At 42.2% G+C, this 23,820-nt stretch overlaps 1 protein-coding gene across 2 annotated transcripts; it reads left to right on the top strand.

Annotated features, from left to right (window-relative positions):
- The first annotated feature begins 1,375 nt into the window (after nt 1–1,375).
- Nucleotides 1,376–12,452, top strand: LOC132849877 (ribosomal RNA processing protein 1 homolog B-like). Of its 2 annotated transcripts, none has more exons than XM_060875833.1 (16): nt 1,376–1,671; nt 1,890–1,972; nt 2,468–2,525; nt 2,913–2,998; nt 3,821–3,882; nt 3,981–4,110; nt 4,660–4,724; nt 4,862–5,058; nt 6,079–6,179; nt 6,270–6,367; nt 6,485–6,504; nt 6,674–6,814; nt 7,607–9,144; nt 9,245–9,403; nt 10,005–10,074; nt 11,935–12,452. In XM_060875833.1, the coding sequence occupies exons 1-16, from the start codon at nt 1,542–1,544 to the stop codon at nt 12,108–12,110; spliced, it is 3,114 nt and encodes a 1,037-aa protein (XP_060731816.1). In that variant the 5' UTR covers nt 1,376–1,541; the 3' UTR covers nt 12,111–12,452. The 2 variants fall into 2 exon arrangements, with proteins under 2 accessions (XP_060731816.1, XP_060731815.1); XM_060875832.1 differs by having other exon boundaries at nt 7,604–9,144.
- Nucleotides 12,453–23,820: the final 11,368 nt, after the last annotated feature.

The raw sequence follows: 23,820 nt of genomic DNA, 5'->3' as shown, positions 1-23,820 counted from the left end.
AAGATCCATCTCAGTTAAGGTATCTCAATTAGGACCTCTTTCTCTGTCTCTACTCTGGCCAGGTTCCTGTCAGGTTTAGTGCTTTATTTTCAGAGTTCCCATTAGAGACCTATGGCTTATTCAGGCTGTATGAGATGTTAGCAGTTAGCGGTCCAACATGGGACCTGGTGCCTGCTTTTGAATGGAGCACATCACCTTACAGCAGTTTAATGCTCACAGGTCACCCAGACTGCTGGGATTTCCCTACTGTACATGTCAGGTGGTCTGAATAAAAGATATTGTAATATCATGTATTTTTGGCCAATTTAAGGATTATTTGTTTATTTTTCTGTTATAAACAGGGCGGTAATTTCCTGATTAGTTTCTGTCATCAGGTATAAATACACAAAATACCTCAACAAATGGTTAATTGGATGAGAATTTCCATGCAGCAAGTTATAACTTTAAATTTAATGTCCAAATGGCTTCTATTTACATGTCAAGATCCTTGAAAGCATAGTATAGCTTAGTATAGCATAGTACAGCCAATCAAAAAAAGAGGCTACACAATAGCCAATCAGAAAATAGCACTCTTGTATATGGGTAAGATTTAACTCAACAACCAATGAAAAAAAGCATAACCTGGAATTGTTCAGCATCATCCTCGTTCACCCACAGAGAAAACCACTGGAGCTGTGAGCATCAATTTGAGCACAGAGTAAGTCATGATCTCCTGTTTTAATGTTACAACAAATTCACAACTTGTTTGACACAAACAATGACATTTTGACTGCTGTTAGTGATGTTTCCCAGATCATCAGCATCAGTTTTTCATCAGTGTCTGTAACTTAGCCAACAGTTTTACAGCCTGTTCACTGACAACATCTGCTCAGAACAAGTAGTCTAGGCCAGTGGTTCTCTAACTGGGGGCCCTGAGTTGGTGTCAGGGGGCCCCGGGTTCACTGACAACACCTGCTCAGAACATGCAGCCTTGGTTTTAGTGCTTCCACATTCTAATGCTGATGCCGAGAGGGTATTTTCGATGGTCGGTTTGAACAAAACCTCAACACGAAACAGCTTGTCTCTGGACGGGACATTGTCCTCAATCATGACCCTAAAAATGGCTGGGCTTAGAGATGTCACTTTTGCCTGTCTTCAAAACTTGAGAGCCCTGAACACAAGTGTAGCTTATAAGGAAATAACACTTGCCTAAACAAATGGTCATAATATAAAGGAGGGATTTTTTAATGTGAGTTCGAGATCACCGTTTGTTGATTTAATAATAAAGTTTGATTACACCACCATCTGCTGCCAAGAGCGCAGTAATCACCGAGCGACGTCATATGCGTCATCAATCTGCGACGGAGAAACCGCAGGCCTGTATTCAGGGTCCCGCCTCTATTCAGGGTTGTCCAATGCTTCATTCCATCTCGATGCTCTGACTAATCAGTTCACGGTGTGTGAAATAGTTGACCAATCACAGTAAAGGGGCGTGGTTTGTAGAATACGGGTAGGAAAAGTGAAGGCGACGCAGATGTAGTCCACGTGAAAAAGTATTAACCATGGCACAAGTATCACAGGAGCCAGAGATTATTCTCGCTCAGAGACTGGCATCAAACGAAAAACCCATCAGGACTAAAGCCTTAAAGACGCTCAGGAAGTACATTCATCTCCGGTCTCAAAAAGCAGAAGGTAAATGAGATGTTTGTTAAACAGTGTCGTTAGCAGCACGTGGGAAACGTGGTGCCTTTAGCTTCATGCTAACTGACTAAACCTGGGCATAAATAATAAAAAACAATGAATCGTCTTTTTAATGCATGTGGAGTTAAGATTTTGGATGATGTATTTCAGTGCTGGTCTGTTTATTAACCAGATTAACGCTATGTTCTTTTAACACTTTACACTTTTAGGTGGTTTTACGAGTGAAGACTTACTGAAGATCTGGAAGGGGCTTTTCTACTGCCTGTGGATGCAGGACAAGCTTCTTCAGCAGGTAAAACTCTGTCCCTGGAGGTAAACAGTGGTGATGAACGTGTCTCCCTGTAGATCTCTGTGCTTCAGGATAAGAAACACGAGTAGACTGAAACCCTTTGGTTATTCATGATCACACACACAAGTTTAAACCTGCTTGTAAATGGTGGCTCAATTGGATAAAACTTTAGATGCTGTTGTTGTTATTATTATTATTATTATTATTATTATTATTATTATTATTATGGAACGTGACCTCATAATGTACAGTTTGTGAACATCACTCACACAGTTCCTTCTGCCAAAACAGTCTGAAATGGATTCAAGCCCTGATGGTTGGACACTCAGGACACTGTACTGATGATCATAGGCAAACTTAGGATATTAGTCATATCTGTACATGCAAGATGTATTAAGTCTATAAAGAAAAAAGAAACAGTGTTACAGTGTGATGGATTATTTATGTCTGGTTCCTACTATAACACATTAACGTGATGATGCTTGTCTTTGGTCTCAGGAGGAAATTTCACACAAACTCTCCGGCCTGATTCACAGCTTCAACAACACTGACACCCGTAAGTAACTTTATCTCAAAATACTCGTTTTTTGATGTGCTATGATGTACAATATCACATTATGTCTTTATGAAAGCTGTATACTTTATATCGTCTTTAGCATTGTTACAACGTGTGTTTCAAAGAAATAAATGGCATCGCAACAATTTGATAACAGAAACCTATTTGTATATAATAATGTCTAATTTTACAAAAAACAAACCTTGGAATTGCCTAATTTAATGAACGTTTTTTTAAATGATTAGTATAAACCGTAAAATGAGTATAAAATAATAAGTGAATTCTGATCTTATTTAAGAAACACAAATAATGTATCATCTTTATTCAGTTTAAATTACAAATGATACAAAGTTCAGCTATTCATTTCAGCTCTTTCTCCAAATGTAGAGCTGCTGTATTTCACAACATTTCTCCAGACTGTAAAGAGAGAGTGGAATGGCATCGACAATCTGCGTTTGGACAAGTTTTACCAGGTCAGTGCAATGCTAAATTATAAACGAGCTCAAAAACCCTAGCATGTTGTGTTGAAGAAAATTTTCTGGGGGGAAAACTGCCGAAAGAATTTGGCTGCAATGATTACAAAAATCTCAACGAAGTCCTGGAAGCATTGATTAGTTACCTGGTTTGTTGTTATTTTTATGTTTAAAGCTGCTTCAGCACCCAATCACTCAAGTGCGTTTTAACAATAAATAACAATGTGTAGAAAAAGAAAGATAATTTTGCACAGTTACTGCACTATTTTTTTGCTTTGTTTACACTTCATTGTGTAAGAGAGAACTTGTGGTAAACATTTTTGTAGCCCCATTGCTGGTTGGAAAAAAAAGTCATGCAATCCTAATAAATTTAACATCTCAACTCAAATTACACAATGGACACTCAGACAAAAACTTACCCAAACTGTACATTTCCTTGTATCAGGTTGTCAGGTATTGTGCTATTAAGGCTTAAAGTTTCGTGCCATCACAATTTGTCCTTCATCAGACTCTGATAAATTACCAGCTTTTCCCATTCTGACACCGAACATTCTACTGACCGAAATCCGGTCATTGGGTTGTATATACAGTATACAGCTCTATGAACTGCACCTGCTGCAGTGTTCATTTCCCAGGTGTGCTTATTGCTCCAGGGCTGGGGGTGGTCATAATGTAATGGCTCATCTGTGTGTGTGTGTATGTATGTGTGTGTGTGTGTATATTATAGAATATATATTATAGAATATTTTATATTATGTTTTATATCTAAAATATATGAAGTTTATGTTGATGTGATTTCTGCATCTCCCCCTTTTCTGAAAGCTGGTTCGCTTCATGTTCAGACAAGTTTTCGAGGTGCTGAAGAGGAGGAAATGGGAGCCCAGGTATAACCTATCACTTTTTTGTGCATTGATTTGATATTTTTGGATATTTTGTGCTTTAAGATGCTGAGATCCTCCCCCTCTTTCTCTCTCCCCCCCAGTGTGGTGAAACAGTTTTTACATGTCTTCACCAAGCAGCTTTTGCAGAACACTGAGCATGTCCCAAAAGGACTGCTTATGCATGTCCTGGACCTCTATATGACTGAGTTGGCTCAGGTCGGCACTACTGAGGTAAGACCTACTGAGGACCTGTTATTCATTTTTATTTGATGTTATTTCTCTACAGAAATGCATCTACTCTAATGCAGCTTCTCTGTGTATGTGAGTGCTGAACTCCGGTTTATTCCCAGTCAGGCTTTGGACACGTGGTCACTTGATGCTCAAATCAGGAGGAAACATATTTTGTTAATTGTACACACCTCAGCTAATCCACTGTGGCTCCAGGAGGTCCTTAATGAAAAGAAGTGCATGTTTCGTGACAGTCTACAAGGATAAATAATGATCAGAAAATCTGAACCATATGAACTGATTTCAGAGAAACAGTCTGTCTAAAGTCGACATTAAAGAGAAACCTTAACTGTCTGGAAAAAAAATATTATAATCTGTAATTGGCCCTTAATTGCACTTTAAGCACCAGAAAAAGATATGAATGAAATAATGAAATGAATGAAAGAAATGTATTTTCAGAAGTTTTATAAATGGAGTATGTGTACTGCTTAGCTTTTGCAAATTTAACTAAAACGTTTGATCTGACGTTACTGAGCTGTTCCTCTCCTGCAGCTGACAGCAGAACAGAACCTGACTTTCATCCACCCCTTTTTCCAAGCCATGGCCAAGACCAAAGAGTGAGTCACTTCATTGCTATGTGCATTTTGATACCTACCATTATAAATTTTTTTTTCCATTTTTCACGTTTTAACCCCAAATGCAGAGATGAACTCAGTGTTTATAAAACGTGGTTGTACATGGTGCTGTATTGCAGTGACTTGCTGTTGGCTCTCATCTCTAAGAACATCTTCAGGACCATTTTGGATCATGCACCTTTTGCCATTGAAGACCTGATAAAGGAGCTTCAGCAGGGAGTAGTAGATGATTCAGATTCTGTTCAGACTTCTGGGGAGGAGGAAGAGGAGCTGAAAAACCAAGTACTCAAGAAGACTAAAGTGAAGAAGGTCAATGGTGGGTGGATTAAACTACTATCAACTATCTGCTATTTGGTTTTTGGGTTCCAACCCAGTGTGATGTAACCTATGTTAAATTTAACAGGTGAATAATTATCAGGCAGGTTTTGGGCAGATAATGACCTGGCCTTCTTCCTCACCAGATTTAAACCCTATTAAGAACTTGATCCCTTCATGAGCATGGACTGGTGAAATAAGCATTGAATACTTTGAAAGACCAATGAAGTTATTTGTTTGGTGATTTTTTTGTTTTGTTTTGTTTTCTTTTATTTGCGTCAATGTTCTTGTTTACTAATAAATTTTTGAAATAAGTGGAGAAAAATCATTTATAAACTAATTATAATCTAATGTTTGGGTACACAGATATTTGAGAAAGCTGTAAAATTCCCCTAAGACACTTTTCACTGGAAGCGCAGACTTAAGTGGTGCCTTAAATGTAACACTGTTTACAAAAACATTAAACATTGATTTAATTTTATATTTATATTTTTTTTCAGGAGACATTTTTTAGCCCCTTTTCCACCGAGGCAGTTTGAGTGCTGGTTCGGAGCCAGAGCCTAATTTAGAACCAGTTCTTTCTTTTTCGACAGCCAAAGCACCGGCTCTGAACCAGGAAAAGTGGTTCTTAAGTAGCACCAAAATGTTGCTGGTCTAGACTTAAGAACCGCTTGCGTCAGGGGCTGTGGGAAGGGTTACTGTGACCAACAAGACAAAAGAGAACGTCGTTAGCACCATCTTTGAATAATTTGAAATCAGGATTTTCCGCGTTTGGATGCCAATGTAGGTTCGAAAATTCATGAGCGATTCTTAGAAGGCTTACCAGTGGAACCAACTTTGAACCAGCACTAGCTCTGAACCAGCACACGAGTTCATTTAGTGACTCAGGTGGATCCCTAACCTGATGGCCGGTGCACTAAAAGTAGTTTCTCAGTAATTAGTTTCTCAGCCACGCATTGTATGTAATTTTTGTATTGTTATCAGAACAGATTTAACCCCTGATTGTTTATTTTGTTTCCAGGCATCTCTGAGGTAATGGAAAATAGCAAGGGAATTAAAGAGGAGCAGGATTTGTACAGCAAGGACTCTGGCAATGATGATGGTGTTGGTCCTGTTCTACAGGTGAGTGCATCTGAGATATAAACATCTTCATCCTTCAGCAGCATGAAACCAAGATGGGAAGAATGATCACTTTTTTCCCTCATATTGCAGTTTGACTACGGTGCAGTAGCTGATTGCCTTTTTGAGTTCGGTAGCCGCTTGACTACACGGAACACCAACCGCAAACGGATGTACAGCTTTGTGACTGCGTAAGCGCTTAATTCAGTAGTTGCTGTGTAACAGTCTACTGTATAAACACTTGTTTCTAGTGCAGTTATTTACAGCCTGTTGTTTTCCTTCTCTTTTTTATATGCTTGCAAACGAAGGTTTCGCACTTTAAATGAAGGTGAGTACATAATATCTAGGATCTGTTACATTTGTTTAGAAGTGTAAAGTTTATTTCTTTTTTATTTAACAAACCAGCCTTTCACTTTACTGTTTATTCTGTCTTTTACATGATACCTTCATAATGAATAAATTCACACCACCATATTGGTCCATATTATTGTGTACAGGGATTTTCAACCGAGAAGAGAGTGATAAAGGTGAGGGGAGCAACACATCAGATAAAAAAGTGTTGAAAAAGAAGAGCAAGAAGAAGAGAAAAAACGAGAGGCTCACAACTGGGGATGAACCTGTGGCTAAGAAGCGCAAAGGTCAGCTTTAACTTTGAGTAAATTTTGAATCCTTATCAGAGGAAAGGCTGTGATATTAAATTGTGGTGGCCTGGGAAATCATCTTGCTATTTCTTTTATTTTATCTGTTGTAAATGTCAATCTTAGCATTCAATGAAGCTTCATCTGTGACTGATCACTTAGTGGGCAGATTGGTTCAATGTGTTTTATTTTATTGTCTACATTTCTGTATGCAGTTAGTTTAATAACTGATATACAGTTTCCAAATGTAATGGCACATAACCACCATGCATTATGTTCACTGAACAGAAATAACTACATTTAGTTAGCAAGCTAGAAATGAACTATTTCAAGAAACTATTCTGTTCTATTTTATAGCCTTGTTTGTTACACTGGCTACATTTTTATGTAGAATAACATGATATTAAATGCTGAGTTGGACCAGAAACCTTTGCTTTTATAAAGAACAAATACACCAATGATTTATCTCATTTACAAGCCTCATTTAAACAAATTAATTGATTTTTCTTTTCAATTAATACACATTTTCAAGCCTTTTAACTTCAAAGAAAAGGGAACTCCAGGCTCTCACCTAATGTACAGTGGAAAAACTGAAATTTCCATATACACAGGCTCTGATCTCACAAAGGTCACTAACACAGCTGAGATGTTAGTATTGTGCAGTTGGTCATGATACTTGCACCACAGTGACTTTTCTATAACCTTTGTGTTGAAATGCTGTGATTGAAAATGTTCTTTTTAAAAAAAGTCTTTTAGCCCTTTTAATTTAATGCTCCATGATCTCTCCAGCAGCTTGTCAAGATAAACAAAAAGCAAGCAATTCACTGCAAAATGGCTCATTGAACAATACCACAGAAGAAATGGAAAAAGAAAGAGTGGTTCTCAAAGAATCAGACTCACAAGACCAACTGGAGGCTGGTGTCACTGTCAAGAAGAAGAAGAGGAAAAGTAAAAAGGTGAAGACCATCTCACAGGACACCGAGAGAGAAGCAGCACAGGAATTTCAGGAATCTGATGGAGAACACAAGAGCAACAGTTACGAAGTGGAGATGAAGAAGAATAGTTTGAAAGCAACGTCAGGATTTGGGAACACTCAAACCAGCACAGAAGTAAAAACGTTAGGGCAGAAGCCTGAAATGGCATCAGTTGTAGAACATCCTGTGGAAGCTGCAGAGGCTGAATGTGGGATTTTTCGTACACAGGAGAAAACTACAAAGAAAAACAAGATGAAGAATGCGGGAGAAGACAAAATGGGCACAGAAACAGGTAGGCGGGTTATGGAAACGCATGGTGATCCTGGTGAGGTAGAGGCCAGTACCATGGAGAAAAAGAGGAGGAAAAGCAAGAAACTGTGTTCAAGCTTACAAGAAGTTGGAGAAGTAGTAGCAGTGCAAAGTCTGCCTAAAGAAGACAGTGCTGGTGATGAGATCACACCACAGAAAGAGGACGGCAGCAACAATGCAACACAAAGCCAACTGGGGACTAGCACCCTCCAAACAAAGAAGGTGAAAAGAACGATGTCTAGCTTAAAGAATCTTGGAGTAGAGTTTAAATCTCTGGCTGTATTGGGGAACTGTGAAGACGGAGTAACACAGTGTGAACTGAACGCAAGAACCACTAGGAAGAAAAAGGACAAGGGCAAGAAGCTCATGGCTCATGGCTCCAGCTCACATGAAAGTAAAGAAGTCGACTCCACGTCACAAGACAGTAGTGCGGTTGTGGTAAAAGTTATAGCAACACCTGCTGATGAAGTTCCATGTGCTGAATCTCAGTCATCAAAAGCTCCCCTGGTGAAGACCAAGAAAAGCATGAAGAAGAAGAAGGCAACAGAGGAAACTGGGAGCAAATATCAGGTAGATCTTGATGTCAGAGACCCTGAGGTGTCCTCAGACAGTGCACACATTACTACTACACCTAAAAATATCACCAATGAATGTCCTCAACCCAAAGTGAAGAAAGGTAAGAAAAAGAAACAATCTCTTTCAAATGAAGAGTCTACGCTTGAAGCTACAGAAGAACCTTTGGCAGAAGCTACTTCTACAAAACAGACACGCACACCATGCAAGAAGAAGAAAATCCAGAAGCAACAAGAAAGTCAGTCTGCAGAAGCAAGAGAAGAATCCGTTCCGACTGTAAAGGAGAAAACAAGAACAGAAGTGTCGGATACTCTGCCATCAGACAGCAGCATCTCCACACCTGATGTGATAAAGTCCCTCATCCCAATGAAAAAGGGCAAGAAGAAAAGGAAACTATGGACAGATGAGACAGAAATGTCTCAGAGTAATGGACCTGCACAGGAAGAGCTGAGTGGAAAGAAAGTTAAAGTCAGTGTAAGTTTGTAGATCTTTTTTTGATTTTATACACGCTTAGCTCTTGCTTTACATCACATGCAATTTTGTGATTGCCATTTTCTTTGTTTATTGGCAACAGGGCATTGAGGTTAACACAACAGTAACCCCCAAGAGGCGGAAGATGGAAAAATCCACACCCAAATCTAACTTTGTCTCCTTTCAGGGTCTAATAAAACCTCCCACTCCACTCTTCTGTAAAACCAAACCAAAAGTCAGCACACCTCAGACCAGCTTCAAGGTACCCAGTTTTTACACCCTGTGAGGTTTCAGAAAAGTAAACAAGAATAAAAATACAGCAAAGAGAATTTCTTTAGGGGGAAGATCAGCTGTCCTGAAAGCTTTGCCAGGCCACAAACCATCACACCACCCCGTCTGTTACGAGTTTTTCCTTACTAATTCGCCAGCCGTATTGGCTTGTATAAGTAAATAAATATTTTCAAAGCACTTTGTATATACATAAAGATTTAATATACTTACGCGTAAACATTGCTGTTAAAACAGAATGATTTCCATATTTGAGCAAGTTCATCTTATTAAATAAAACAATATACCAGACAAAAAGCTTCAGTCACTGTGAGAAGAACAGCTTAACATATCAAGGACATGGCCACTTTCATTTCTGCGACCGAATCATCTGTTAATGTACTCAGTGCCACTCCATACTTCACTTTAACACAGACTTTAATTACAGATTTTTTTATTGTTTTTAATATTTGGATTTATAATAAGCATACAAATTAGTTTTCTTTTTAATTTATCCAAGTTGACCAATTATCTTTATTATGTATTTGTGCATTTATTAATCTTAATGTTTTATTCTATTTTTAAAACCTTTTTAGCATAAATTCCAAACCCCAAAGTCAGAAACTAAGAAAGTGACCTTTGGGCTGAAGAACAATAAAACCACTGGTAAGTTGCTGGTGCTGGTTCTGGTGCCATGTTAAATGATTTTGAAAATGTAATTAATGTTGTATGAGTGTGTGTGTGTGCCCTGCGATGGGTTGGCACTCCGTCCAGGGTGTATCCTGCCTTGATGCCCGATGACGCCTGAGATAGGCACAGGCTCCCTGTGACCCGAGGTAGTTCGGATAAGCGGTAAAAGATGAATGAATGAATTAATGTTGTAATGCAGTAAATTAAAAATTTACTGATTATGTTTAATATTAACCACACTGATAATGAAGTATAAAGAGCATGTTTTTCTGAAATGTTCAAGATGACAAAGCTCAGCAACAATTTCTTCATTAAGTCATGTGTCTGTTATACAGTAGAACAGTAGTACAGTGGTTCTCCTCTAGTCTTGATGCAAGACTCACATTTGTCCTAATCATATCACACTAATCCTGACTTGAGCCATCAGTAGTATAGTACTATAGTAATATAGCGTAGTAGAGCTAGAGAAATCACATGAATCAAAATGGAAGTGTGGCGTTTAAAAGACTTGGACTAAATGCTTTTTTAGGAGCACTGCCCATTTTTCCTCCAATCTTTTATCCATTAGACATTTTAAAGTCAGGGCAGGCTTTACACACACAATCAACAGTGGTGTTGTCCATCTTTATGCTGACAGTCTCTGTATTTGCTACAATGATTTCTACAGTATGAGCATCAAACACACATAAATAAAACTTTGTTGTAGGTAAATAATGGGTATAAAAAAAGTCTTTACACACCTGTTTAGAGCCTGTATGCGGAAGCCAATGCACCTTTACTGATTAATCTGAAACTAGCTTTTCAGTATATAACAGGGTTCCCACGCGTCCTGGAAAATTAATGACCAATGTTCCAGTCCTGGAAAACACATAGAAAATGAGAGAAAAACTTAAATTGTCCTGGAAAAAATCTTGTTGTCCTGGAAAATTATTATTTTTAAATATTCTTGATCATTTAAAGAACAGTTTACAACTGGTCGAAACAATTAGTAACAGAAAGCGCTCTGTACAGGGACGCTGAGTTTTGACGGGTTTTTTGTTATGCTGTTTAATCTCGCTGTGACGGATGACGCTGTCTTGTGTTGGCGGTTTCAGGTGCTAGGAATGGTTTAAGTGCTCAAATGTTTTCAGCAAATGGTGACGGGTAAGCAGGTTATATTAACCTTGTTAATCTGAATATCATGTGCAAGTGGAATGCACAGCAAACTAAAGCATGCATGACGGCATTGGCCTGAGGAAGGAGAGGGTATTAATATGTGGTCTTTTTATTTTATAAATGTTGAAATTTCATTCACATGACAAATTGTCTTTAAAAGTATAGTTAAGTAATAGCCATAAAGTGTACATTGTTTTTAAGACTTCTGGAGAGAAGAATCTGTGAGCCTTGTATTTTTTTGCTCAATTTGAAATGTCCTGGAAAAGTCCTGGAAAATTATCTCTGAAAAAGAGTGGGAACCCTGTATAAGCTTAAGGCATGTCAGCAAAATCCTGCCTCCTGTAACTTCATTTGTACAATGCCAGACTGAAGTGTCTTCACACAGGAGGCCTGTGATTGGCTTTGTTACACAGTAGTGTTTTATTTATTTATGTTGTATTTATTATTGTGGCTCTAGTAAGGCTCATGGAACAATGTCTGTCCAGTTGATGAAGCCACATGTTTGAATTGCACTATGATGAATAGGCACAGGAGCTGCTGGCTGTGTGGAACTTTATTCAACTTAGTCAGATTAAAGGACTGGAAATGGACCGTAGTGTTTCAGATTATCAAGATGAAATTAAGATCTAAGCCTCCGTTAAAATTTTTATGATCATGTTACTGTTTTTTTCTGATTTGCAGAATTCAGGAAGACAGACAAGAGCTTGTTGGTGAGTCCTGTTGGCTCGTCCCGTGTGGCGTTCGATCCTAAAAAGATGCCCAGTTCAGGAGTTCTGAAGTCATCTTTACCATCTCCAGTCACGAGTGTAAAGAAATGTGCAGCCAATAAAAGAGCTACGGCGGCAGATTTCTTCTAAAACCTCCACATTTTTGGAACTTTTTCCCTACATGTTCATTTGCTTTGATGAAGATGATTCCTGATTCATGAGTTTAAACTGAATGACGGATAGTAAAATCTGTTATACAATAGAAATATAAGAAAATATCCAACAGTGTAATTTATTACAAATCTCTGTTGCTGACTTTTTATACAGAAAGCATATTAGTTGAAAGTGGACTAGATGAAGCCAGAGCATAAAACATTTTCAACCCTGTGACATATAGTGCAGATGTAATTTGTGTAATATGTTTTCAGCTGAACTGGGTTTTGTACTGTTACTTTAATGTACTTTAATAAATCAGTCTTAACTGGTACCAATCACCTTTGTCTTTGAAGCATTTTGTTTTTTCGGTGTTCTCAAAACGTGTAGCCTTTTCTCGCTGCAGGCTTCACCCTCCACACTGAGGGCTTTCAAGATAAAGCCTCAATTATGGCAGCTCAGGGTGATCGTTGGTGTTCTGCAGTCTTGCCGTCATGTAATAAAAAGCAGAACCATCTCAAGACAGTTTAGTTACAGCCTCATTTTGTGAAGTATCACAAATAATATCACAAGGATATCCTTCTTTCATCTCAGAAATATTGCTAAGATAAATATGGTCATTACAGTATGCAGAAACACTAGTTCATGCATTTGTTAGTCCGTAGGTTGGATTAATTTAATGTTTTACTGTCTGGATGTTCTATTAGGAGCATAAACAAGCTCCAGTTAGTCCAGAACGCAGCAGCTAGACTCCTAACTAGAACCAACCCTGTGACATATAGTGCAGATGTAATTTGTGTAATATGTTTTCAGCTGAACTGGGTTTTGTACTGTTACTTTAATGTACTTTAATAAATCAGTCTTAACTGGTACCAATCACCTTTGTCTTTGAAGCATTTTGTTTTTTCGGTGTTCTCAAAACGTGTAGCCTTTTCTCGCTGCAGGCTTCACCCTCCACACTGAGGGCTTTCAAGATAAAGCCTCAATTATGGCAGCTCAGGGTGATCGTTGGTGTTCTGCAGTCTTGCCGTCATGTAATAAAAAGCAGAACCATCTCAAGACAGTTTAGTTACAGCCTCATTTTGTGAAGTACATGTGGATGCTTAGTAACTTTCTCCTGCTTAACTCTGACAAGTCAGAAGTGCTTTTACTAGGTTCACAGGCAGCCAGAAGTAAGCTCACCCACCGATTACAGAGTATCTCTGGATGGTCTTTCTATTACATCATGTGCAGCAGTAAAAGACCTTCGTGTGATCATTTATACTGGTCTCTCATTTGAAGGTCACAAATAATATCACAAGGATATCCTTCTTTCATCTCAGAAATATTGCTAAGATAAATATGGTCATTACAGTATGCAGAAACACTAGTTCATGCATTTGTTAGTCCGTAGGTTGGATTAATTTAATGTTTTACTGTCTGGATGTTCTATTAGGAGCATAAACAAGCTCCAGTTAGTCCAGAACGCAGCAGCTAGACTCCTAACTAGAACCATAAGATATGAACATATCACCCCAATCTTTTATCTAAATACCTATAAAGTATTTAATGGTCACACGCCACAGTACATGAGAGATCTTTTGATTTTTTTTATGATCTTTCATGCCTACTTCCATAAAAAGGTATTTTTTAGTACCTCAAGTACAAAAGGCTACAGCAGGGGGCAGAGATTTTTCTCACAGAGCCCCACAGTTATGGAACAGACTTCCAATTAGTGTTCGGGACACAGACACAGTCTCAGTGTTCAATTCCAGGCTACAGTGTTGTTCCTCTCGGTTCTCTGAATTCTTACCCAGTCCAAAGACATGCATTATATGCTCATCTCTGAACTGTCTGTAAATAGAGGTGTGTGACTGTGTCCTGTGATAGACTGGCATCCTCTGCAGGGTTTACACTTCCTTGTGCCCTGAGTATCCAGGTTCCCCACAACCCAGTAGGATAAGTGGTGTAAATGATGGATAAATGAATAAGTCACAGATTATATATCATAATATATGTAGAAGTAGAGGCTTGTGTACAAAATATTAAAAACAGAAGCTATCTACTTCATATTTAGTTTTTGCAAATGTACAAGGCAAACTTACTTGTTGCGTACAAATGGTTGATTAGTTTAAATACAAGATAGATGGTCAGCCCTGTGATGGACTGGTGTTTTTATCCTGGGTATTTCCATCTTACACTCGATGTCCCTGGGATACGCTCTGAATCCATGGCCATATGGCCTAAAGTTTGTGGACACCTGTCCATCACACTCATCTCATTCCAGATTTATTCTTCCTCACTGTTATAATGAGCTCCAATCTTCTGGAAGGCTTTCACTCGATGTTCTAGCGTAGCTGTAGAAGTTTGTGTTCATTCATCTACAAGAGCAGCTAAAATGTAGTAATTGTTATTCAGTGATATGTGATAAGCAATCTCTGTTTAAACCACAGAGATGTGAGTGTCTACAAAAAGTTCTCAAGTTTTGAAGACAGGAAAGAGTGACATTCAAATCCAGTCAGAGAACCACTGGCCTACAGTAGACTATTTGTTCTGAGCAGGTGTTCTCAGTGAACCCGGGGCCCCCTGGCACCATCTCAGGACCCCTAGTTAGAGAACCATTGACCTAGACTACTTGTTCTGAACAGATGTTGTCAGTGAACAGGCTGTAAAACTGTTGGCTAAGTTACAGACACTGATGAAAAACTGATGCTGATGATCTGGGAAACATCACTAACAGCAGTCAAAATGTCATTGTTTGTGTCAAACAAGTTGTGAACTTGTTGTAACATTAAAACAGATCATGACTTACTCTGTGCTCAAATTGATGCTCGCTGAAGCTCCACTGGTTTTCTCTGTGGGTGAACGAGGATGATGCTGAACAATTCCAGGTTATGCTTTTTTTTCATTGGTTGTTGATTTAAATCTTACCCATATACAAGAGTGCTATTTTCTGATTGGCTATTGTGTAGCCTCTTTTTTTGATTGGCTGATAAGTGTCAGGCTCAACTAAAAACTCCATTACATTTGGGGGTTGCCGCATATTAAATATATGATAAACAGTCAAAAGGTTTTTCAGCATAAGACATACAATGTGTGGCAGGAGAGCATGAGAAAAGACCCAAATGCGTGACTGTCATGCTCAATGCGTGACACTTGACAGCCCTGTTCTACATACTCTTCATTTCACTACAAACGGATTATTTTGAGCTGCTGTTTATTATAATCACTTTCTGTAAGGCTTGTTACAGATGTTACTCTTAATCATTAATAGGCCACATAACCATAACATTTAAGTAGACTATACCTGTGCTAACAGTTTAATAACTTGCACAGAAGTCCACAAATTACCAGACGTTGTTCTTCTTTGACGAAGCTATATAAGTAAGAAATTTCACACAATAATCCTGTCAGACTGAATATCAGCATTACTATGAATCAGCTGTAGCCACAGAAGTGTCCAGTCAAATTAGTGGAACAGATCTAATTGTTCTATGAATGACATTAATATTTTATTATTTATAATTTATATATGATGTTATCATGCTATCATTTGAGTTTTATTATTCTGTTTTCACAACATAAGCCTAATCCAATCTTATTAGAGATTAGAGTCCACAACAAAAACAACTCCAGTTATTTGTCGCAAATGAATGTGAGAAGTAGACATTGCTGCTGTGGAAAATCTTTCTCTGTGGGCCTTGTTGGTGAATAGGTCATAGAGTGAGTGAGTGAGTGACTTATGTATGTGTGTGAGCAAATGAGTGAGTGAGTGTATGTGTGAGTGAGTGGGTGAGTGTGTGTGTGTGAGTGAGTAAGTGAATGAACCATTGTGTGAGTGAGTAAGTGATTGCATCATGGCGTGAGTGATTGAGTGGCTGTGTGAGTAATTGAGTGAGTGATTGAGTGAGTGAGTGAGTGGCTGTGTGAGTGATTGAGTGAGTGAGTGAGTGGCTGTGTGAGTGATTGAGTGAGTCATTGAGTGAGTGTGTGAATGAATGTGTCATTGATTGATTGAGTGAGTGAGTGAGTAAGTGAGCGATTGAGTGAGTGAGTGAGTGAGTGAGTGGCTGTGTGAATGAGTGAGTGAGTGAGTGGCTGTGTGAATGAGTGAGTGAGTGAGTGGCTGTGTGTGTGATTGAGTGAGTAAGTGAGTGGCTGTGTGAGTGATTGAGTGAGTGAGTGAGTGGCTGTGTAAGTGATTGAGTGATTGAGTGAGTGTCTGTGTGAGTGATTGAGTGATTGAGTGAGTGAGTGAGTGAGTGAGTGTGAGTGAGTGAATGAACCATTGTGTGAGTGAGTAAGTGAGTAAGTGATTGCATCATGGCATGAGTGATTGAGTGGCTGTGTGAGTGAGTGAGTGAGTGAGTGAGTGAGTGTGTGAGTGGCTGTGTGACTGTGAGTGAGTCATTGAGTGAGTGTGTGACTGAATGTGTCATTGATTGATTGAGTGAGTGAGTGAGTAAGTGAGCGATTGAGTGAGTGAGTGGCTGTGTGAATGATTGAGTGAGTGAGTGAGTGAGTGGCTGTGTGAGTGATTGAGTGAGTGATTGAGTGAGTGAGTGGCTGTGTGAGTGATTGAGTGAGTGAGTGAGAGAGTGGCTGTGTGAGTGATTGAGTACTTGAGTGAGTGGCTGTGTGAGTGATTGAGTGAGTGAGTGAGTGGCTGTGTGAGTGATTGAGTGAGTGAGTGGCTGTGTGAGTGATTGAGTGAGTGAGTGGCTGTGTGTGTGAGTGAGTGAGTAAGTGAGTGTGAGTGAGTGATTGAGTGAGTAAGTGAGTGGCTGTGTGAGTGACTGAGTGAGTGAGTGGCTGTGTGAGTGATTGAGTGAGTGGCTATGTGAGTGATTGAGTGAGTGAGTGGCTGTGTGAGTGAGTGAGTGGCTGTGTGAATGATTGAGTGAGTGAGTGAGTGAGTGAGTGGCTGTGTGAGCGATTGAGTGAGTGAGTGGCTGTGTGAGTGAGTGAGTGAGTGAGTGGCTGTGTGAGTGATTGAGTGAGTGAGTGAGTAAGTAAGTGTGAGTGAGTGAGTGATTGAGTGAGTGGCTGTGTGAGTCATTGTGTGAGTGAGTGAGTGAGTGGCTGTGTGAATGATTGAGTGAGTGAGTGAGTGAGTGAGTGAGTGGCTGTGTGAGCGATTGAGTGAGTGAGTGGCTGTGTGAGTGAGTGAGTGGCTGTGTGAGTGATTGAGTGAGTGAGTGAGTAAGTAAGTGTGAGTGAGTGATTTAGTGAGTGAGTGAGTGAGTGGCTGTGTGAGTGATTGAGTGAGTGGCTGAGTGAGTGAGTGAGTGGCTGTGTGAGTGATTGAGTGAGTGAGTGAGTGGCTGTGTGAGTGATTGAGTGAGTGAGTGAGTGGCTGTGTGAGTGATTAAGTGAGTGAGTGAGTGGCTGTGTGAGTGTCTGTGTGAGTGAGTGAGTGGCTGTGTGAGTGATTGCGTGAGTGAGTGAGTGAGTGGCTGTGTGAGTGATTGAGTGAGTGAGTGAGTGGCTGTGTGAGTGATTGAGTGAGTGAGTGAGTGAGTGGCTGTGTGAGTGATTAAGTGATTGAGTGAGTGACTGAGTGGTGTGTGATTGAGTGAATGTGTCATTGATTGATTGAGTGAGTGAGTAAGTGAGCGATTGAGTGAGTGAGTGAGTGGCTGTGTGAATGAGTGAGTGAGTGAGTGAGTGGCTGTGTGAGTGATTGAGTGAGTAAGTGAGTGGCTGTGTGAGTGATTGAGTGAGTGAGTGAGTGGCTGTGTAAGTGATTGAGTGATTGAGTGAGTGTCTGTGTGAGTGATTGAGTGAGTGAGTGAGTGAGTGAGTGAGTGAGTGTGAGTGAGTGAATGAACCATTGTGTGAGTGAGTAAGTGAGTAAGTGATTGCATCATGGCATGAGTGATTGAGTGGCTGTGTGAGTGAGTGAGTGAGTGAGTGTGTGAGTGGCTGTGTGACTGTGAGTGAGTCATTGAGTGAGTGTGTGACTGAATGTGTCATTGATTGATTGAGTGAGTGAGTGAGTAAGTGAGCAATTGAGTGAGTGAGTGAGTGGCTGTGTGAATGATTGAGTGAGTGAGTGAGTGAGTGAGTGGCTGTGTGAGTGATTGAGTGAGTGAGTGAGTGAGTGAGTGGCTGTGTGAGTGATTGAGTGAGTGAGTGAGAGAGTGGCTGTGTGAGTGATTGAGTACTTGAGTGAGTGGCTGTGTGAGTGATTGAGTGAGTGAGTGAGTGGCTGTGTGAGTGATTGAGTGAGTGAGTGAGTGAGTGGCTGTGTGAGTGATTGAGTGAGTGAGTGGCTGTGTGTGTGAGTGAGTGAGTAAGTGAGTGTGAGTGAGTGATTGAGTGAGGTGATGTGAGTGAGTGAGTGAGTGTGGTGAGTGAGTGGTGATGGCTGTGTGATGATTAAGTGATTGAGTGAGTGAGTGAGTGCGTGTGTGAGTGAGTGAGTGAGTGAGTGGCTGTGTGAGTGATTGAGTGAGTGGCTGAGTGAGTGGCTGTGTGAGTGATTGAGTGAGTGGTGTGTGTGAGTGAGTGAGTGATTGAGTGAGTGAGTGAGTGGCTGTGTGAGTGACTGAGTGAGTGAGTGGCTGTGTGAGCGATTGAGTGAGTGAGTGGCTGTGTGAGTGAGTGAGTGGCTGTGTGAGTGATTGAGTGAGTGAGTAAGTAAGTGTGAGTGAGTGATTTAGTGAGTGAGTGAGTGAGTGAGTGGCTGTGTGAGTGATTGAGTGAGTGGCTGAGTGAGTGAGTGAGTGAGTGAGTGGCTGTGTGAGGGATTGAGTGAGTGAGTGAGTGGCTGTGTGAGTGATTGAGTGAGTGATTGAGTGGCTGTGTGAGTGATTGAGTGAGTGAGTGAGTGGCTGTGTGAGTGATTGAGTGAGTGAGTGAGTGAGTGAGTGAGTGGCTGTGTGAGTGATTAAGTGAGTGAGTGAGTGGCTGTGTGAGTGGCTGTGTGAGTGAGTGAGTGGCTGTGTAAGTGATTGAGTGAGTGAGTGAGTGGCTGTGTGAGTGATTGCGTGAGTGAGTGAGTGGCTGTGTGAGTGATTGAGTGAGTGAGTGAGTGGCTGTGTGAGTGATTGAGTGAGTGAGTGAGTGGCTGTGTGAGTGATTGAGTGAGTGAGTGAGTGGCTGTGTGAGTGATTGAGTGAGTGAGTGAGTGGCTGTGTGAGTGATTGAGTGAGTGGCTGTGTGAGTGATTGAGTGAGTGAGTGAGTGAGTGAGTGAGTGGCTGTGTGAGTGAGTGAGTGAGTGATTGAGTGAGTGAGTGAGTGAGTGGCTGTGTGAATGATTAAGTGATTGAGTGAGTGAGTGAGTGGTGTGTGAGTGAGTGAGTGAGTGAGTGGCTGTGTGAGTGATTGAGTGAGTGGCTGAGTGAGTGGCTGTGTGAGTGATTGAGTGAGTGGCTGTGTGAGTGAGTGAGTGAGTGAGTGAGTTTTTTTCTGGCTTTACATGATCATGACTTTATCTGTGAAATGAGAAACTATGACCTGGGGTCTCATTTATAAAGCATGCAGTTATCATTTATAAAGCAGTTTTCGCGCAAAGGTTGTGATCTATAAAAAACAAACTTGAAAATGTGCGCACTTTTAAGCAAACTTTGAGACGTGCGCACGCACATTCTGGAGACATAGACACATTGGCGACACAGATGGTGAGGTCGTGAACTGAAGTTAGATTGTAGAAAATACATGTGAGAAGAACGATTATAAGAATTAATGACATTTAATTTTCACTCCATTTCATACATTATATCCACATTATCATGAAGATTAAATCCAACAGTGTTATTTGTGCCGATTGTTTTAGGCTATATATATCTAGTAAAATCCAAACGTAATTCAAAATGTATTAAAAATAAAATAATAATAATAATCAGCGCTACTCCATCCAGGGTGTATCCTGCCTTGATGCCCAATGACGCCTGAGGATAGGCACAGGCTCCGCGTGACCTGAGTAGTTCGGATAAGCAGTAGAAGGTGAATGAATGAATGAATAATCAGCGCTGCCTTACAGTCACATTGTCCACAACGGAAGAGCAGGAGGAGATGGCATGACTACATGTGATACAGAATAGCATGAAATACCCTTTTATTAGAGAACTACAGAGCACAGTGTAAAAACGAAATATTTTCCTTAATGTACATATAGCTATCATAAAATGTCAAAGTCTGCAAATACAGTCATGAAGCACATCCATCCATCCATCCATCCATCCATCCATCCATTTTCTACCGCGTATCCGGGGCCGGGTTGCGGGGGCAGCAGTCTAAGCAGGGATGCCCAGACTTCCCTCTCCCCAGACACTTCCTCCAGCTCTTCCGGGGGGATACCGAGGCGTTCCCAGGCCAGCCGAGAGACATAGTCCCTCCAGCGTGTCCTAGGTCTTCCCTGGGGCCTCCTCCCAGTTGGACATGCCCGGAACACCTCCCCAGGGAGGCGTCCAGGAGGCATCCAGAACAGATGCCCGAGCCACCTTAGCTGACTCCTCTCAATGTGGAGGAGCAGCGGCTCTACTCTGAGCTCCTTCCGAGTGACCGAGCTCCTCACCCTATCTCTAAGGGAGCACCCAGCCACCCTGCAGAGGAAACTCATTTCGGCCGCCTGTATCCGGGATCTTGTCCTTTCAGTCATGACCCAAAGCTCATGACCATAGGTGAGGGTAGGAACGTAGATCGACTGGTAAATAGAGAGCTTCGCCTTGCGGCTCAGCTCTTTCTTCACCACAACAGACCGGTATATCGACTGCATCACTGCAGAAGATACACCGATCTGCCTGTCGATCTCCTGCTCCATCCTTCCCTCACTCGTGAACAAGACCCCAAGATACTTAAACTCCTCCATTTGAGGCAGGAGCTCTCCACCAACCTGAAGGGGGCAAGCCACCCTTTTCCGGTTGAGAACCATGGCCTCGGACTTGGAGGTGCTGATTCTCATCCCCGCCGCTTCACACTCGGCTGCAAACCGTCCCAGTGCACACTGAAGGCCCTGATTTGAGGAAGCCAACAGGACAACATCATCTCCAAAAAGCAAAGACGAAATCCTGTGGTCCCCAAACCGGACTCCCTCCGGCCCCCGACTGCACCTAGAAATCCTGTCCATATAGATAATGAACAGGACCGGTGACAAAGGGCAACCCTGCTGGAGTCCAACATGCCCCGGGAACAAGTCTGACTTACTGCCGGCAATGCGAACCAAACTCCTGCTCCGGTCATATAGGGACCGGACAGCCCTTAGCAGATGGCCCCGGACCCCATACTCCCAGAGCACCCCCCACAGGTCACCACGAGGGACACAGTCGAATGCCTTCTCCAGATCCACAAAACACATGTGGGCTGGTTGGGCAAACTCCCATGAACCCTCCAGCAACCTGGCGAGGGTATAGAGATGGTCCAGTGTTCCACGACCGGGACGAAACCCGCATTGTTCCTCCTGAATCAAAGGTTCGACTATCAGCCAAATTCTCCTCTGCAGTACCCTGGCATAGACTTTTCCGGGGAGGCTGAGGAGTGTGATCCTCCCTCGGGATCTGGTTGAAGCTCTGCCGGAGGTGGGAGTAGAAGATCTCTCTGACCGGAGACTCTGTCAAACGTTCCCAGCAGACCCTCACAGTACGTTTGGGTCTGGCAAGTCTGTCCAACTTCCTCCCCCGCCATTGGATCCAACTCGCCACCAGGTGGTGATCAGTTGACAGCTCCGCCCCTCTCTTTACTCAAGTGTCCAAGACATATGGCCGGAGGTCAGATGACCACGACATGAAACAACCACAAAGTCGATCATCGACCTCCGACCTAGGGTGTCCTGGTGCCATGTGTACTGATGGACACCCTTATGCTTGAACATGGTGTTCGTTATGGACAAACTGTGACTAGCACAGAAGTCCAATAACAGAACACCACTCGGGTTCAGGTCGGGGGGGCCGTTCCTCCCAATCACGCCCCTCCAGGTGTCACTGTCGCCACCCACGTGAGCGTTGAAGTCCCCCAGTAGAATGATGGAGTCCCCGGTCGGAGCACTTTCCAGCACCCCTTCCAGAGACGCCAAGAAGGTCGGGTACTCTACACTGCCATTTGGCCCGTAAGCACAAATAACAGTGAGAGACCTATCCCCAACCTGAAGGTGCAGGGAAACGACCCTCTCGTTCACCGGGGTGGTTGAGCTGGGGGGCTATGAGCAAGCCCACACCAGTCCGCCGCCTCTCACCGCGGGCAACTCCAGAGTATTAGAGAGTCCAACCTCTCTCAAGGAGTTGGGTTTCAGAGCCCAAGCTGTGCATGGAGGCAAGCCCAACTATCTCTAGTCGGTATCTCTCAACCTCCCTTGCAGGCTCCTTCCCCCCAGCAAGGTGACATTCCATGTCCCTAGAGCCAGATTCCGTGTCCGGGGATTGGGTCGCCGAGGCCCCCGCCTTCGACTGCCACCCAATCCACATTGCACCAGCCCCTTACGGTTTCTCTTGCAGGTGGTGGGCCCACAGGAGATTGGCCCCACGTCGCTCCTTCAGGCTGAGCCCGGCCGGGCCCCGTGGGGTAAGACCCGGCCACCAGGCGCTCGCATGCGAGCCCCAACCCCGGGCCTGGCTCCAGGGTGGGGCCCCGGTTGCGCCATACCGGGCGACGTCACGGACCTTGCTTTATCAAATAAATTTCACAATAGTTCTATGAGTTGCCCTAGATCCCTAACCAGTAGAAAACGAAGGAGAAGATGTGGAGGAGTGGTGGAGTGTAAGACAAAAGGTCAAGATGAACAACTGAGCTGGTAGCTTTACTGCTGCAGCTTTTGTCACCTGTGTTGTTCTGTTGCTTCTTTGATTTGAAATCTATTAAGGCAGAAATTGGATTGAGTGGCAGTCGAAGGCGGGAGCCTCGGCGGCCCAATCCCCGGACACGGAATCTGGCTCTAGGGACATGGAATGTCATCTCACTGCTGAGGTGGCTCGGGCATCTGTTCCGGATGCCTCCTGGACGCCTCCCTGGGGAGGTGTTCCGGGCATGTCCAACCGGGAGGAGGCCCCGGGGAAGACCTAGGACACGCTGGAGGGACTATGTCTCTCCGCTGGCCTGGGAACGCCTCGGTATTCCCCCGGAAGAGCTGGAGGAAGTGTCTGGGGAGAGGGAAGTCTGGGTGTCCCTGCTCAGACTGCTGCCCCCGCGACCCGGCCCCGGATAAGCGGTAGAAGATGGATAGATGGATGGATGGTTTATTTGATTTTGTTTAATAAAAAACCTGCACTTGTACCAGCCTCTGTTTTCTTAAAGATAAAGTGATGTATAACTTCAGAAATAATATCAGGCCAAAGGTGTGCTTTGGTACTTGGTGTGCTTAATTCAGGTCAAAGCTCTGGGGAGTATTGGCTTTTGGGCCCTGAGACTTGAGGACAAACGAAAAGAAAAATGGTGTTTGTGGTGAATTCACTATAATCTCACAGGCGCCAGCACACTTTATAACCCTGCTGTTGTAAATGCCCTTAAGTGATGGCTGAGCTGCACCAGATGGCTATGGAAGAGGTGAGAATGAACTCAGTGATTGCAGTTTAAACCATCAGAGTCTGTAGCAGGTGGAAGGTGGGATTTTTCAGATGCCTTCTAAAGTAAAATTCTCTGTACATACAAAATGTATATGTAAAAACACAGTTTTATATGTATTTTTTATTTTTATTTATTCATATACTTACTGTCCACTTTATTAGGGACACCTACACACCTGCACACCTATTATTTTGTCAGCAGCACAATGCAAATAATACACATATAAC

The sequence above is a fragment of the Tachysurus vachellii genome, chromosome 8 (assembly GCF_030014155.1).
Source record: "Tachysurus vachellii isolate PV-2020 chromosome 8, HZAU_Pvac_v1, whole genome shotgun sequence".
Lineage (NCBI taxonomy): Eukaryota > Metazoa > Chordata > Actinopteri > Siluriformes > Bagridae > Tachysurus > Tachysurus vachellii.
Note: the sequence above shows the minus strand (reverse complement) of the source record. Positions and strands in the feature narration are given on the sequence as shown.

Coding starts and splice junctions, on each gene's coding strand:
- LOC132849877 (XM_060875832.1), top strand. CDS start 1,542: ATGGCACAAGTATCACAGGAGCCAGAGATTATTCTCGCTCAGAGACTG. Junction 3,883..3,980: donor AGGAGGAAATGGGAGCCCAG/GTATAACCTATC, acceptor TCTCCCCCCCAG/TGTGGTGAAACAGTTTTTAC. Junction 6,815..7,603: donor TGTGGCTAAGAAGCGCAAAG/GTCAGCTTTAAC, acceptor TGATCTCTCCAG/CAGCTTGTCAAGATAAACAA.